Consider the following 17,284-nt stretch of genomic DNA (forward strand, 5'->3'; position numbering starts at 1 on the left):
ATATCGTGAAATCAGTAGGGAAAAAAGAAGAGTTTTATGGAAGACACAGAAAGGAAGAAGTAATGATTTCTAGATTAAGGATGGGTCACACAGGACTAAACTCAACACTTGCATTAATGGAGAAGCATGACAATGGTATGTGTGATGAATGTGATGTTTCTGAAACAGTAGAGCATGTGCTCTTTAAATGTCGTAAATATGAAGATAAGGCATTCGAAAGCCCCGCCCATCGCGCTCGTTTGATTTCTATGGCGACACGTGTCCCTGCGCGTGTGACGTCAGCGGTGTCCCGGATGAGGCGCAGGCGCAGTGCGGTGGTTCGTCAGTGTGAGTTCGTCCAGCGCTTCAGACGCGTCTCTCTCTCGTTTCTTCTCGTTTATTATCAGTGTTTTCTCTTTTGTTTCTCGTTATCGGAATCATGAAAGTGCTGCAGAAGCTGCTGCTGCTGCTGTTGCTGGCGTTTCCCGCGACGCTGCTGCTGAAGGGTGAGTTTACTGTGCTCCATCAGGCCGCGTCGCTCTGCAATATCTGAAATAATAATCAATAACGCGATCAGTGCGCTGTTACTCATCGATAATCCGCTCTGGAGGCGCACAGTGGCGTCTGGACTGATTTGGGCTGATGTGTGTGTGTGTGTGTGTGTGTGACGTGTCCTTCAGCGCCGCTCACACTCATTCAAACTCAGTAAATCACATCAGAACCAAACATCAGCTTTCACATTAAATCCACTGATATACTGCGCTAAAGAGCAGAGTTCTTTGCTATGGCTGTAGTATTGATTACGTGGCACAGTACTACTTACACTAACAGTCAACCGTTTTTGACAACCATGTGACACTGAAGACTGGAGTAATGATGCTGAAAATACAGCTTTGATCACAGAAATAAATTACAGTTTAACAGATATTCACATAGAAAACAGCTGTTTTAAATAATAAAAATATTTCACAATTTTACTGTTTTTTTCTGTACTTTGGATCAAATAAATGCAGGCTTGGTGAGCAGAGACTTTAAAAAACATAAAAAATTTTACTATTCAAAAACTTTTGACTGGTAGTGTATAATAAGTAGATTTTTACTGTTCGAGTATTTGACGCATGTCTTCACATATCAGCTAAACTCTCTGTATGTGCCTGTAATCACATGAACGTGTGTGATGTATGGAGTAATGCACATCAGTGACACTCAAACATCATCAGATGTGTGTCAGACCTCGTAATGAACTCCAGGTGTGTGTGTGTCTCTCTCTCTCTCTCTGTGCGTGTGTGTGTGTGTGTGTGTGTGTGTCCAGGGCCGGTCGTTTCTGCACAGGACGCTACAGAGGAAGAGGAGGCTGTGGATGAAGATGCCGCTGATGATGTGATGGCTGAGGATGAGGATGATGAAGCTGAGGTGGAGGACGATGATAACACTGAACTAGTAAGAGAACTAACTAACTAGCATTAACCTCTCGTCATCTGAGCGGTTAGTGGAGACGCTCATGTTGTCGTTTCTTCTGTCAGACGGAAGAAAAGGAGGAAGAGGAGGAAGAAGCTCTGGTGGGGGAGATGAAGGCTTCACCCAACGCTGACACCACCATCCTCTTCGTCAAAGGAGAAGGTGAACGAGTCGATCTCACATTCACCAGGAGACATGACTGATTTAGTCCACAATGAGTTGACACATTCTGTTCAGTATTCTCTATATTGCATTAGTTATTTTGTTACTAAAATACATTATATTAATTATTTCATATGTCAGGTTTACGGAGTCAGTCTCATGGTGTTTAGTTTCTGATATTGAGATGAACTCTGATTCACAGACTGATGGGTGTTTCTCTTCTGTCGGCTCATTCATTCGTTCTCTTCCTGAATGGCAGATTTTCCCGCCAACGACATCGTGAAGTTCCTGCTGGGATTCACCAATAAAGGCTCGGAGAACTTTGTGGTGGAGTCTCTGGACGCCTCGTTCCGGTACCCGCAGGACTTCCAGTTCTACATCCAGAACTTCACAGCGCTGCAGCTGGGGACCGAGGTTCCTCCTCAGCGTCAGGCCACCTTCGAGTACTCCTTCATCCCCGCGGAGCCCATGGCGTGTGTGTGTGTGTGTGTGTGTGTGTCCAGGGCCGGTCGTTTCTGCACAGGACGCTACAGAGGAAGAGGAGGCTGTGGATGAAGATGCCGCTGATGATGTGATGGCTGAGGATGAGGATGATGAAGCTGAGGTGGAGGACGATGATAACACTGAACTAGTAAGAGAACTAACTAACTAGCATTAACCTCTCGTCATCTGAGCGGTTAGTGGAGACGCTCATGTTGTCGTTTCTTCTGTCAGACGGAAGAAAAGGAGGAAGAGGAGGAAGAAGCTCTGGTGGGGGAGATGAAGGCTTCACCCAACGCTGACACCACCATCCTCTTCGTCAAAGGAGAAGGTGAACGAGTCGATCTCACATTCACCAGGAGACATGACTGATTTAGTCCACAATGAGTTGACACATTCTGTTCAGTATTCTCTATATTGCATTAGTTATTTTGTTACTAAAATACATTATATTAATTATTTCATATGTCAGGTTTACGGAGTCAGTCTCATGGTGTTTAGTTTCTGATATTGAGATGAACTCTGATTCACAGACTGATGGGTGTTTCTCTTCTGTCGGCTCATTCATTCGTTCTCTTCCTGAATGGCAGATTTTCCCGCCAACGACATCGTGAAGTTCCTGCTGGGATTCACCAATAAAGGCTCGGAGAACTTTGTGGTGGAGTCTCTGGACGCCTCGTTCCGGTACCCGCAGGACTTCCAGTTCTACATCCAGAACTTCACAGCGCTGCAGCTGGGGACCGAGGTTCCTCCTCAGCGTCAGGCCACCTTCGAGTACTCCTTCATCCCTGCGGAGCCCATGGGAGGCCGGCCCTTCGGCCTCGTCATCAACCTCAACTACAGGGACAGCAGCGTGAGTCTGTGTGTGAGTGACTGTGTGTGTGTATATGAGTGTATGTGTGCGAGTGCGTGCGAGCGCGTGTGTGTGTGTGTGAGAGAGTGCGTGCGTGTCTGTGTGTGTGTTTGAGGAGACCGTCTCTGGACTCGATCCTCTCTCACTCACTCGTGTCCTTCCTCTCTGCTGTTTCAGGGGAACGTGTTCCAGGACGCCGTCTTCAACCAAACCGTCACCATCACCGAGAGAGAAGACGGTCTGGACGGAGAGACGTAAGGCTGCTGCAGAGATCCAGGAGTTCAGGCTTTGAGCAGCAGGTGGCGCTCTGATCATGTGACTGACTCTCTGTGTGTGTGTGTGTGCAGGATCTTCTTGTACGTGTTTCTGTCGGGACTCGGCCTGCTGCTGGTGGTCGGCCTTCATCAGCTGCTCGAGTCACGCAAGGTGAGACGCTCATCATCCTCATCATCATCATCATCATCAGCTGCTCTTCATCGTTACTCTGCTGTCAGAATCTGTGCTTCAGTGCCTCTGGTGTGTGTGTGTGTGTGTGTGTTACAGAGGAGACGGCCAGCAGCTAAATTGGAGATGGGAACCTCCAATCAAAATGACGTGGACATGAGCTGGATCCCACAGGAAACACTCAACCAGATCAGTGAGTGTCAGCCAATCAGAGCAGGCTTTACACACGCAAACAATCACACTCATTCAAATAAACTATGGGTTTGCACTGTCAATCAAATAAAACTGGAATAGTCTTTTGAAATCACAATCAAAGTTTGGTTAAATTTGAGTTATTGTATGTCCGGCTGTATGTTTCGGGGTGAGACGAGTTTAGTTTACAGCATTTCTCTAAAATATTCCACATTCCACCAAGAAGCTTGAAGATTTAGTTGCTTGAAAGTGAACAAGTAGTATTGGAACTTGTAATAAGTAGTGTAAAATATCATGTGTTTGTTTTACAAAACAATTATAATTAGTGCTGTCAAACCATTAATCACATCCAGAATAAAAGTTTTTGTTTACATGATATATGTGTGTGTGCTGTGTATATGTATTATGTATATATAAATACACACACATGCATGTATATATTTCGGAAAAAAAATATTTTTATATATTAAATCTATTTATTTGTAATATAAATTATATGAATATAAATATAGACATGTAAATACATGTACATATTTTCAAAATATATACTGTATGTGTGTGTATTTATATGTACATAATAAATATACACAGTACACATACACATTATGTAAACACAAACTTCTATTTTGAATGAGATTAATTGTTTGACAGCACTAGTTATAATTGTATAATAACGGTAATACAGTTCTGTCTTCATGTTTTATATTTAGAGGAAACAACTGTTAGTAATAGGCCTACTAATAACAGTTATCATTGATAATAAAAATGTATACTATTGGAATAAAAATATAATTATATTTAAAATATGACAAGATAATAGTGATGTGTATTTTTGGCGCAGTGATGCTGCCCTATATAAAATGAAAAAAAAAAATTTAAATGAATTTATAATTCTGTAATTTAGTCTCTCTGATGTCATTCCTAACCTGCGTGCGGTTCTTTATTCTGTTGAACACAAAAGAAGAGATTTTGAAGAATGTTGGTGAACAGTTGCTGCTAGCTGTTGACTTCTATAGTTTAGACAAGAATACTGTGGAAGTGAATGGAGAGCAGAAACGGTTTGCTTGCAAACATCCTTCAGAATCTCTTCTGTGTTCAGCAGGAAATGATGCAGTGAACAAACCCTTTACAATAAAAAAAAAAAGGATTAAAATAAATGAAATGTTGGCTCACTTTAGCTGTGTATCATGTGACTGTTAACAATCCTGCACACATGACTGTTGATGAAATGATTGAAAACTTTAGGTAAATGTCTGAGACTGATGTGGAGATCATCTGTGAGTTTGGTCTGATCAGGTCTGATAAGGTCTGGTCTGATCAGGTCTAGTCTGATCTGGTCTAGTCTGGTCTCGTCTGATCAGGTCTGGTCTGATCTGATCTGGTCTAGTCTGATCAGGTCTAGTCTGATCTGGTCTAGTCTGGTCTGGTCTGATCTGGTCTGGTCTTCCTGTTCTCACTCACTCACGCTGCTCTTTCTCTCTTTATCTCCTCCTCTTCCTCTCGTGAGCTCAGTGGCGAGTCGGCGAGGTGAGCGTTGTTTCCGATCTTTCTGTCCTCTGATCTTCATCATGTGACTCACACCTGATCACGTGACTGATGTTTGTCTGTTTCTCTCTCTCAAAGCATCTCCCCTGCTCTTTCTCTCTTTATCTCCTCCTCTTCCTCTCGTGAGCTCAGTGGCGAGTCGGCGAGGTGAGCGTTGTTTCCGATCTTTCTGTCCTCTGATCTTCATCATGTGACTCACACCTGATCACGTGACTGATGTTTGTCTGTTTCTCTCAGATAAAGCATCTCCCAGACGATCTCCACGTAAGAGGACTCAGAAACGCTCGGCCGGATCAGACGAGTGAGAGACGTCGCCATCTTCATCATCTTCATCTGTGTTTACAGTGAGACGGCGAGTCTGTCCATCACTGGATGTCAACAGAGACTGATACTCACACACACTCTCTCTCACACACACACACACACACACACACTCTCTCTCACACACACACACACACACACTCTCTCTCACACACACACACACACACACACGTTCAGGCCGTTTTTTAAAGTGAAAGGGCGTGAGGAGTTGGGCCGCTCAAGCTTCTGTAGGTCTGCTTTATTTTTAATTGCGAGCGTTACTCTTCTGTGAGGACTGATGGACGTTTCTGAGCCTCTTCACTCTTCATCACGTGCTTCTTCCTGTCAGACCATGAATTGATAATGACTGGTTTTAAACGCAGAAGGTGCCTGATTTCATTTCATTTCTCTGGTTTTCTTCATGATTTGCGTGTCGTGACGCTGATGTCATGTGATCTGGTCACGTGACTCGAGGTCACGCTTCCTCCTCTTTTTGACGGTTTGCTCCTCAGGACGGAGGAAGACTGTCGTTGTCTTTGTTTTTTGATCAGTCTAATAAAGTGACGGTGTTGCGGTGAAAGCAGCCGTGAGCGAGTGCTGATGTACAGATTGATATGTACTTGGAAAAATACAAATAAACTGAAATGAACAAACGGTCTGCTTCTGTGTGATGCGGTCTCATCGTATCTTTAGTTCCTGAATGTGAGGGTTCAGTTTTCATCAGGTTTCTGTGGGTTTTAAAGTTGTAGTTCATCCTTCCATAAATGAAGGCCTTAAAGTCTTAAATTCATAAAGTCATGGCATTAAATGTTGCATACACTGCAAAAAAAAGAATCTTCCTCAGTATTGTCTTGTTTTCCAGTACAAATATCTAAACATGCTTAAATCAACATGCGTTTACTGGCGACGCGAAATGAACTCTTCTCCAGTAAAACTCTTTGCTCTCTGATGGACGAAGTTTTGACAAGAAAGAATAAAAATGTTTCCACCAGTTTAAAAGTCCAGCGGAAAGTTTGTTTGATGTTTAAATGGAAATGAATGAAGATCAGAACTGCTCTGACATCCGGTGATGAGAAATACATCTCTAAATACGTCTCTGTGTTTGTAATCTGAGCTGATAGACTTTGCTCTGAGTTTCCAGAGAAGGAAAAACAAGCACACGCTGTTTCCATTCATCATCCTCATCGTGATGGATCTTCATCTGGTGATGATGGTGGTGATGTTCCTCCGCTGACGTCAGCTGCACTTTCACCTCGTGAAGACTCACACAACACTTGATTCACCTGATCAATAGTTTGATGCACAAAAATGATGAATATGTGCAAATTGTTTTCCCCAAACATGCAGAACAGTATGAATGTACCTGATATTCATATCTATAGATTTATTATTTAAAAACTAATAATCATGAATTTACATTAAATGTACATTATTTTACATTAAATGTAAAATGTAATGTTTTACATTAAATGTAAAAATTTGTGGGGAAGTCGTGGCCTAATGGCTAGAGAGCCGGACTCGTAACCCAAAGGTTGCGGGTTCGAGTCTCGTACCGGCAGGGATTGTAGGTGGGGGGAGTGAATGTACAGCGCTCTCTTCCACCTTCAATACCACGACTGAGGTGCCCTTGAGCAAGGCACCGAACCCCCAACTGCTCCCCGGGCGCCGCAGCATAAATGGCTGCCCACTGCTCCGGGTGTGTGTTCACTGCTGTGTGTGTGCACTAAGGATGGGTTAAATGCAGAGCACTAATTCCTAGTATGGGTAACCATACTTGGCCACATGTCACGTCACTTTTCACTTTTTAAAATCTTGCACTGGAGAATCTTTAAAAATTCATATTAATATGTGCTTGTATGAGTATAAATTCATTCATTTACATGTCTTGTGTAGTCAGTCGATTATTCAGTTGTTCACTTTGTACACGAGTATGATATTACCAAATGATGGCTGTGTAAAATCTTTTTTTCTACACTTACAACTGCAGAACATGTTGTTAATGCTATTAATACTTACCCGGTTGATGAAAGCAAAAAAAAAAAAAGAAGTGTATGAGAGAGAGAGAGAGTGTGTGCTCTCAGCAGCAGTAGTTCAGTCTAGTCTGGTCCGGTCTGCTTGAGTTCAGGTCTGGTCTGATCGTGTTTTAAATCATCTGCAGCGGTTGTGTGTTCGCAGCGTCGCGGTGAGTTTGTGTTTCTTGTGTTTGACAGAAACTTCTGGAGTTTCTGAGTCTCCTCGAGTCTTCAGATGGTTTCGCTGGAGATTCGCGCGCGTCTGTGTTTGAGAGCTTAATGTAACACGTGCTCGATACTTTCACACTGTGAGTCTTTGATGTCGCCGCTCAGTCAGTCGGTCTGGCGCGCTTTGTCTTTGATGTTTGAGCTGTTTGTTTATTGCGTCTTACACTCACACACACACACACACGCTTTTAAGGGTCTTTTAAATCTTCAGAAAGTGCTGTATGTCTGCGTGACTCATGATGTGTTTGCCATGTTTCTGTTGTCAGGCATGTGTAACCCCAAGAACTTGAGCGACACGCCGGCGACGGCTAAGAGCACGGTGGAGGAGCTGCAGCGGCCGATCCCCTCGCTCTTCAGAGCGCTGACCGACGGAGACGCTCCCATCAACATGCTGGTGGTGTCCTTCCCTGCGGCTGAAGAGCTGTCCTATCAGCAGAACCTGCTGTCCTTCCTGGAGACGCTGGAGGACGCGCACCACAACGTCTCTCTGCCCGGCAACAGCATCCACGCCAGCTACGACACGCAAGGTGAGCTTCAGCGCTCACAGCCTCGTTAGCTTGAGCTTCACTCGTTAGGACGTGACCTCCTGACCCCGAGCCGAGACGCTAATGAGACGTCCAGCGGAGCGCAGGTGTCCGGAATCACCGCCAGACCAGTCTGACACTTACACTACAGTAATTATCATGATTCATGTTTCTGAAAGAGTCTCTTCTGCTCAGCAAGCCTGTGTTTATTTCATCAGAAATACAGTAAAAATCTGAAATATTATTATGATTTAAAACTAAACTGTTTTCTATGTGAATATGTGTTAAACTGTAATGTATTTCTGTGATGCGCAGCTGTATTTTCAGCATCATTACTCCAGTCTTCAGTGTCACATGATCTTCAGAAATCATACTAATATGCTGATTTGCTGCTCAAGAAACATTTCTGATTATTATCAATGTTGAACACAGTTGTGCTGCACAATATTTTTGTGGAAACCGTGATGCATTTTATTTTTCAGGATTCACAGATGAACAGAAAGTTCAGAAGAACAGCGTTTATTTGAAATAGAAATCTTTTCTAACATTCTAAATGTCTTTACTGGCACTTTTGATCAGTTGAATGCGTCCTTGTTTAGGATTAATGTACTTACTCCAGACTTTTGAATGGTGATGCATCACAGTTAATATTGTGCAGCACAACTGTTTTCAACACTGATAATAATCAGAAAAGTTACAAAATTCAGCTTTGATCACAGAAATCAATTTCAGTTTAACAGAGATTCACACAGCTGTTTTACATTAGAATAATATTTCACATTATTACTGTATTTTTGATCAAATAAATCAGACTTGGTGAACAAAAGACACTTCTCTCAAAAACATTAAAAAGCTTTGAGCCGGTTTGTGTAATATTTAATTAACAGGAGAAACGAGTCGTTTAAAATGATGAACGTTTACAGTTATTTATATAATCTTTTAAGTGCAAACAGCTGATAAACATTGATTTTTAATGAGTTATTACAGAATCTTCAGAACAACAGTTATGCCAGATTTGAGTTTTTTTTACGCCTCCAGGACTTTTTATTCAGTTGATTTATTCTAGTGCTGTCAAGCGATTAATTGTATCCAAAATAAGTTTTTGTGTACATAATATGTGTGTGTGTACTGTGTGTATATTTATTATGCATATATAAATACACACACATGTGTGTATATATTTAAGAAAAATATGTTAAATATATACATGTAAATATTTTCAAAATATATACTGTGTGTATCTATACATAAGAAATATACACAGCACACATATAGTATGTTAAACAAAACTTTTATTTTGGATGTGATTAATCGTTTGACAGCACTAATATATAACGAGTGCATCGGCCCCGAGTGCCTCGACTACGGCAGCAAAGCCGTCCGCTGCATGAACTGCCTGTTCTGAACCCGCTTTACAGCTCCTCCTGACGTGTAGCCAAACATGATAGATGCATATTGTTCATATTCGGCTTTTATTATGAGTCCGGGTCTTTATTAAGACCGACTGATTTCATATCGAGTTAAATCTTTAGTTTGTCTTCAGCAAAATCTCTGCCAGTAAAGAATAAAGTCTGCAGTGTTTTCCAGAGAGAACTGAGCAGTGTCTGTGTTTGCTGTTGAAGTGAATCAGTGAAGCATCGTCTGATGTGTCGCTAACGAGCGTTTTGTTTAATGAAGGCATGGGTTCTTCCTCACGCTGTCCCCGAGACACAAAGAGCTCATTGAGTCCGTCTCACAAGCGTTCGCTGAGAAAGCTTTGATCAGATCTGAAACGCTTGCTGTGAACTTTACAGGTTCCTAGTTTTACTGCAGTTTAGTGAATGATCTGCAAAACAAACAAAAGCTAGGTTTCACTCCTTGTTACAGTGTAACTACACATTTAAGTGCTGAGTAATATTAATTAACTACATGTACTTACTATATGGTTAGGGTTTGGTTTAGGGCTACCTGCATGTAATTATGCATAATTAATTGTTATTATAAAAGTAAGTACATGTAACGTGTAACAAGGACACCTTAAAATAAAGTGTTACTAATAGTTTCATAATCTTTCATCAAATTGTAAACTGACTCTGTTGTAATTTGTGTGTGTTTTGAAGTCTTTGATGAAAATAGAAAGGAGAACGCTTCTCAGTAATAGTTCAGTGGTTAACATGAGTTAATGCATTTGCTCATAAACTATTCAATTCTATTCACGTTTATTTGTTTAGTGCTTTTCATGATACGAAACGTTGCAAAGCAGCTTTACAGAAAATGTAAGTGTCTAGATTATATTTAGGAGTAGCTAAACTAACAGTTTTTCTTTATTAATCTAGATCTAGAAACTGTGGTTTATGAGCTGATTATTAAATCCTAAGAATTCAAATGATAAATGGAAAACAATAGAAACACGTTAAACAAGGATAAGCTGCTCTTATTTATCTGCATGTCGTTGCATTTATTTCTATAGCGCTTTATTCAGTACAGACTGATTCAAAGCAGCTTTACAGAATCAGTGATGGAGTCAGTTCAGATTCGACAGACCTGTGAGAAAATATTGTCATCATTCAGATCAGATCGATAAGAGTGTGTTCATCAATATGAGTTCAGTTCAGTTCAGCGATGACCAGTTCTACAGAAGGCAGTGATGCAGTGATTCAGTTTGAATCAGTTCAGTGTTTTTCTTTTTTTCTCTCTTTATTTAAATTTTCTTGAAACAACACACACAATGTCACAAAATAGCTACTACACTCGAAAAATATGACATCGAGCACCTTTAGCTGTAACACTGTACATGTACACAATACATGACTTTGAGCCAACCAAATTAAAGCTTTATATTAGACCCCCCCCCGCTTTAAGATCAGGAATGTTGTACATGAGCAACAGCGTGTTAATATACAATCTTTTATCCTGATGGACGGCAACAACAGCTATCCAAATAGTGTATATTCAGACAGTTTGATTAAAAGAGATGTAATCCAATATATTCAGTCTGCCTGTAAGAACAGTCTTATTGGTTTCCAGATCTTGATGAAAATGGATAATTTATCTTTTAATATAAATCTCAGTTCTTCCAAATGTAACATATTTCCCAGTTCCCTTGCCCACATCTCAAAAGTAGGGACAGAATCTGCTTTCCACATCTGTAAGATCAGTTTTTTGCAAGTAACATGCAGAGCGAAATGGCCTGTGTTTGATATTTACTGCAAAAGGCATTTTCTGCACCTAAAAGTCCAATACAAGGCTCAGGCTCCAAGTCGACAGAATACACTTCAGAAAGAAATTTAAATATGCATATCCAAAATGGCTGAATTTTACTACATGACCATAAAGAATGAAACAGGGTGCCTTCTAATGTTTTACACTTATTACAGAGTGGGGAAATCGTGGGATAAATTTTATGAAGTTTTATTGAATCAGTTCAGTGTTGAATCAGTTCAGTGTTGAATCAGTTCAGTGTTGAATCAGTTCAGTGTTGAGTCAGTTCAGTTTGAGTCAGTTCAGTGCAGGATGAGAGCCAGCTGTAAAGCATCATCATCATCATCAATCATCATCAGCTTGATTCATTCAGGGTCTGTTCTCGTCTGATGCTGTTCATATTGATAAATTACTGAACGAATCCAGTGTTCAGTTCAGATCAATAAGGTGACCATTAAAGGTCATCGGAGAACTGAACAATGTATTAAATTACTGAAATATTAAACATCTTAACACATTAACCTCTCAGGGGAACTTCAAAAAAATATTGCAGCTCTGAGAAAAAAAGTTTGTGAATCTTTTATCTAGATTCATTTTGATTTATTCATATACTATTGTTCATTATTAGTTCATGTTTGCTCATAAAGCATTAATGTTCATTTATGCAACTTTACATTTGAAACTGTATTAGTATATAAAGTAGCATTAAATGAACATGCCATTTTGTACCACTTTGTCCAGTTGTCATATTCATCAGTTCAGGCTTTATGAAAGCTGGTTATTAAAGGGTTAAAAACAAATTTAGGAAAAAAAAGTTTATTTTTTCTCTCTCAGATTCTCATGATTGATCAACAGAATTCATGTTTTTATTGGTGGAAATGATTAAGGGACAAAAAGATGTAAAAGTATATAAAAATGCTAATAAATTCTGTAGAATTATCAGTTCATATCTGATCGCTGACACACTATAACGGATTCATCCAAATCATTCACACAGTTCTCGAAACAAAGACACGTTTCCAGCGTAACGAACAGCAGCAGTGATTTTGTGTGAAACTTTATTGGGCAGATTAAGAGAATAACATCAGCGCTATCCATGATCAGAAACACTGCAGTATGTACAGAATCATTAAAACTCTCCAGTCACCTGAGATCCCATGTTCAGCTCGTGAAATCTGTTAAAAACACGAGAAACGACACGCCAGCGCAACAATGTGCTGCGATTAAAAGAGCGACGCTCAGCCCTTGAGATCAGAGTCTGCAGCCGGTCAAGTGTTCTCTGAAGGAGGAAGACGTGATTAAGGCTTCTGTGGTGAAATCAGAGAGGTGCATTCTGGGACAGCGGGTCAGTAGGTGGAGGACGTGTTGCTCATGGCGTCCTCGTTCAGACGCGTGCTGCCGGGGTGAACGCTGGAGAAGTACTTGACGTCTTTATCCACGTCTGTCTGCAGCGAGACGAGTGTGTGCTCCAGCGCCACCTGCTGGCAGTTCAGCGCGCTCAGAAAATACTCTGGAGAGAGAACACACCAGCCATGAAAACAAGCATTTCCTTACTTGGATGTTTATACTGGAAAACAAGACAAAACACTAAGAACTCTTGAATCAACATTAATTTACTTTACAAGTAAAATGACTCAAGATATTATGTCTTATTTTCTGAAAAAATGATCAAAATTATGTTCGTTAAAACAAGCACAAATATCTGCCAATGGAGCAAGAAAAATAATATTGTTTAGCCTTTGAATTAAGATTATTTTTCTCACCCCATTGGCAGATATTTGTGCTTGTTTTAGGCAAAGGCTTACAAAATTTTTATCATTTTTAAATATAAGATATGTTACTTGTCAAGTAAATGCATCTTGATTCAAGAATGTTTAGACATTTATGCTAGAAAACAAGACAAAAATACTGAACAATTCACGGTGAATGACTAAACAGAATGATTCACTCAGGATTCAAATAATGAAAGAAATAGGACCATTAAAAAAAATAAAGGAAAAATAAAAATGTTTACCAAAAACAAAAAGAAAAAAAGAAATTAGAAAAAAAATTAATCAATCAAAAAATAAAAAGATAGGTAAGAAAGCAGAAAAACACAAAAGAACAAAAAAATGAAGACAAAAAAATGCACAAAAAGAACAAAGAAAATTTAAATAAATTTGGAAAAAAAAGGAAAAGGGCAAATGAATAAATAAATGGGAAAGAAAAAAGATCAAGGGAAAAAATAATAAAAATGGAAAAGAAAATTAATTAAAATTAATGAAAAAAAAAAAAAGTACAAAAATTTTACAAATAAATTTTAAAAAGAAAAGAAATTACAAAAAAGAAAAAAAAAAAAATTTATAAATGAACAAACAAATACATTTAAGTGCAAAATGTAAAATAAAGAAAGAAAAAAGGAGGAAAAAAAAAGAAAAACAAAAGAAGGAAAAAGCGAACGAGTGAGGAGTGTTCGTGTCAGTACCAGTCTGTAGGAGGTCCAGCGCACAGACGACCGGTCAGAGCAGTGCATGATGGGCTTAAGAGGGTCAGAGCAATGCATGATGGGTTTGAGAGGGTCAGAGCAATGCATGATGGGAATGAGTGGGTCAGAGCAATGCATGATGGGAATGAGTCTGTTAGAGCAATGCATGATGGGTTTGAGAGGGTCAGAGCAATGCATGATGGGAATGAGTGGGTCAGAGCAATGCATGCTGGGAATGAATCGATCAGAGCAATGCACGATGGGCTTAAGAGGGTCAGAGTAATGCATGATGGGTTTGAGAGGGTCAGAGCAATGCATGATGGGAATGAGTGGGTCAGAGCAATGCATGATGGGAATGAGTCGGTCAGAGCAATGCATGATGAGATTGAGTCGGTCAGAGCAGAGCAGTACATGATGGGACTGAGTCGTCGGTCAGAGCAGTGCATGATGGGATTGAGACAGACAGTCAGAGCAGAGCATGATGGGATTGAGTCGGTCAGAGCAATGCATGATGGGATTGAGTCGGTCAGAGAAATGCATGATGGGATTGAGTCGGTCAGAGCAATGCATGATGGGATTGAGTCGGTCAGAGCAATGCATGATGGGATTGAGTCGGTCAGAGAAATGCATGATGGGATTGAGTCGGTCAGAGCAGAGCATGATGGGGATGAGAGGGTCAGAGCAGAGCATGATGGGAATGAGACAGTGATGTGGCACTGACCTGCTGTTTGGATTTCCTCTGGTCTTCAGGATTCAGGCAGCAGTCGCTCACGTCAGAATCATCGTCGTCACGCGTCACATGTAGAGAGGAATCACGCCTCTGAAACACAACACACATGAATCCATTCAGCTCAGCCAGATTCAGCACGAGTCACTGAGTCATCTACACATCATTTCTACACTTCATTTCTATGAACTCAAGTCATGAACAGCAATATTTATCTACAGATAGAGACTCTGGTTAGCATCAAGTAACAAACGAATCTTTCAGTTCAGTTTGGAATCAGTCAATTTGAACTGATTCATATAAATGAACTGAACTCTGACGCTGCTATAAATGAGAAATGCTATTAAAACATCTGTGTGAAGAGACTAGTACCGATACTAACTAGTCTAATGACACAATCTTTAGGAAACTTAATGACCAAATAATAAAAAGAACATTAAAGGGACAGTTCACCCAAAACCAAAAACATAAAAGAAAATATTCTGAAGAAGGTTGGTAACCATTGACTTCCATAGTATGTTGGCTGACAGGAGTTCAGGAGCGCGTGTGTGTGTGTGTGTGTGTGTGTGTCAGTTATTGTGAGAGTGCGTGAGTGTGTGTCAGTTATTGTGAGAGTGTGTGAGTGTGAGAGTGTGTGTGAGAGAGTGTGTGTGAGTGTGTGTGTGTGTGAGAGAGAGTGTGTGTGAGTGTGTGTGTGTGTGTGTGTGTGGGTGTGTGTGTAGCTGACAGGTGTTCTGAGGACTGCTGGGAGCTGAAGGGGTTTGATCGAGCGGCTCGAGGCTCCAGGAAAGCATCTTCCAGTCCAGAGTCCAGCGCCGTGGCTCTCAGAGCAGCCGTCAGAACATCCACTTGTGCTGGACACAGAACACACTCATAATAAACACCGTCCTGTATTAGGACTGTCCATTTAACACCTTAATTAGGTGTGATCATCTATGAAATAATAACATGATTAGCAGATTTCCCCCATCCAGAGCTGTCCGTCATCTCACACTGATGCTGATGATCATGAAGCAGGACGACTGCGTGATGAAGTCTATTAGAATGTAGTTAAATGAGCACAAAAATCACCCTCTTATATTCATATCATATGATATAGTTCAGCAATATCACACCAGCAAGAGTGCTGTTTCTCCCCAATATCTGCTCCACTGATTCATACCACAGTTCATACAGTGGATATTTAATCGCACATCATGTAATTAGATGATAAATGTTAAAGGAGTGATCCGGAGCGGTTGTCCAGGATAGAGGCGCTCAGTCTCTCTCAGTTCAGAAGAATTCTCAGATGTGAAGCAAACACACTAAAGGCCCGTTTCTGTGCGTCACTCCTTCTGTTTTTCTGCTCGGTGTTTCAGCAGCTTCCTGAACTCATTTCCTTCCCCTGACACGAAGGTCTCGCTGCGGCGAGGACAGACTCTCACAGTCCCTCAGAAGTGCAGATCTGTGTTAGGGTCAGGTCACTCAAGGCTTTCTGTGCTCATCTGTCACAGTGATGTTGAATCAGGGTTTCTTTGACTCTATCAGTCTCTATTTCACACACAACGGTGATAAACTACAGATAAACTTACTGAACTGAATCATGAATCACGTAATCAACCACAGAAACACGTCAATAAAACCGCTCGAGATCAATAGTCACGCATCTGCCTCAGAAAAGACAAACCATAAACTTGGTTAACTAGAGAAAATAACTCATTTGATCAATTTGAGCATTTTGATGAATATGTGCACTGTTACATATTTATTATATATTTTTTGTCTAAATTATGGAATAAATCTGTCATCATGAAAATATGTTTTTATTACAGACATTGTTTAAATGTCTATTTATAATAATATTTCAACAGCAAATCCGAGTATAAACTATTTATAATTAGATTATTAAAAAGTTGATATAAAACTGCCTTATGTGAAATCTAAGTGTTGATTATTAAATTTAATTAACTGATTATTAAATAAACATGTATATTACAATCATATTTTTACTATTTTAATGTACACTACCGGTCAAAAGTTTGGGATCAGTAAAACTTGTAATGTTTTTAAAGAAGTGTCTTCTGCTCATCAAGGCTGTGTTTATTTGATCAAAAATACAGAAAAAAACAGTAATCTTGCAAAATGTTATTACAATATAAAATAATTGTTTCTATTTTTATATCCTTTAAACTGTAATGTATTTCTGTGATGCGCAGCTGTATTTTCAGCATCATTACTCCAGTATAAAGTGTCACATGATCTTCAGAAATCATTCTAATATTCTGATTTATTATTAGAATTATCAACAGTTGTGCTGACAAATATGTTTTTTGGAAACTGCGATACTTTTTCAGGATTCTTTGATGAATAAAAAGTTAAAAAGAACAGCATTTATTCAAAATATAAATATTTTCCAACAATATAAATCTGTGCTATCACTCCTTAACAATTTAACACATTCTTGCTGAATAAAAGTTTTAATTTCTTTAAAAAAAAAAAAAGAATAAAAATGTACTGACCCCAAACTTTTGAACTGTAGTGTATATTGTTACAAAAGAATTAGATTTTAAATAAATGCTCTTCTTTTTAACTTTTAATTCATTAAAGAATCCTGAAGTAAAGTATCACAGTTTCCAAAACAATATGAAGCAGCAACAGTTTCCAACATTAATAATAAATCAGCATATTAGAATGATTTCTGAAGATCATGTGACACTGAAGACTGGAGTAATGATGCTGAAAATACAGCTGCGCATC

General features: G+C 39.8%; 2 protein-coding genes, 1 long non-coding RNA gene and 1 pseudogene across 5 annotated transcripts in view; 2 read left to right on the forward strand and 2 right to left on the reverse strand.

Moving 5' to 3' along the window:
• Nucleotides 1–268: 268 nt before the first annotated feature.
• ssr1 (signal sequence receptor, alpha) lies at nt 269–5,701 on the forward strand. 3 transcript variants are annotated; one of them, XM_016540686.1, is made up of 8 exons: nt 269–485; nt 1,292–1,419; nt 1,503–1,599; nt 2,670–2,932; nt 3,110–3,186; nt 3,280–3,358; nt 3,476–3,569; nt 5,351–5,701. In XM_016540686.1, exons 1-8 carry the CDS (start codon nt 419–421, stop codon nt 5,416–5,418), a joined length of 873 nt encoding a protein of 290 aa, XP_016396172.1. In that variant the 5' UTR covers nt 269–418; the 3' UTR covers nt 5,419–5,701. The 3 variants fall into 3 exon arrangements, with proteins under 3 accessions (XP_016396172.1, XP_016396169.1, XP_016396170.1); XM_016540683.1 differs by lacking the exons at nt 269–485; nt 1,292–1,419; nt 1,503–1,599 and adding exons at nt 2,076–2,230; nt 2,314–2,410; nt 5,081–5,095; XM_016540684.1 differs by lacking the exons at nt 269–485; nt 1,292–1,419; nt 1,503–1,599 and adding exons at nt 2,076–2,230; nt 2,314–2,410.
• Nucleotides 5,624–6,126, reverse strand: LOC107729948 (uncharacterized). The gene is made up of 2 exons (XR_001638634.1): nt 5,696–6,126; nt 5,624–5,659 (listed from the first exon to the last, which is right to left on the reverse strand). It is a non-coding gene; the product is annotated as an uncharacterized LOC107729948 (long non-coding RNA).
• Nucleotides 6,127–7,889: 1,763 nt separating this feature from the next.
• On the forward strand, nt 7,890–8,209 carry LOC107729935 (twisted gastrulation protein homolog 1 pseudogene; annotated as a pseudogene).
• A 4,427-nt stretch (nt 8,210–12,636) lies between these two features.
• LOC107729936 (serine/threonine-protein phosphatase 4 regulatory subunit 1-like) overlaps nt 12,637–17,284 on the reverse strand; it is a 15,091-nt gene continuing 10,443 nt past the window's right edge. Inside the window, exons 12-15 of the mRNA XM_016540672.1 lie at nt 15,272–15,402; nt 14,543–14,641; nt 13,797–14,085; nt 12,637–12,906 (exon numbers count right to left, since the gene is read on the reverse strand). Of these exons, the coding sequence (XP_016396158.1) occupies nt 12,704–12,906; nt 13,797–14,085; nt 14,543–14,641; nt 15,272–15,402 (722 nt within the window). The 3' untranslated portion in view covers nt 12,637–12,703. The remainder of the gene's footprint in view (nt 12,907–13,796; nt 14,086–14,542; nt 14,642–15,271; nt 15,403–17,284) is intronic.

Source organism: Sinocyclocheilus rhinocerous, unplaced genomic scaffold, assembly GCF_001515625.1.
Source record: "Sinocyclocheilus rhinocerous isolate Xijiao unplaced genomic scaffold, SAMN03320098_v1.1 scaffold2835, whole genome shotgun sequence".
In the NCBI taxonomy this organism is placed as follows: domain Eukaryota; kingdom Metazoa; phylum Chordata; class Actinopteri; order Cypriniformes; family Cyprinidae; genus Sinocyclocheilus; species Sinocyclocheilus rhinocerous.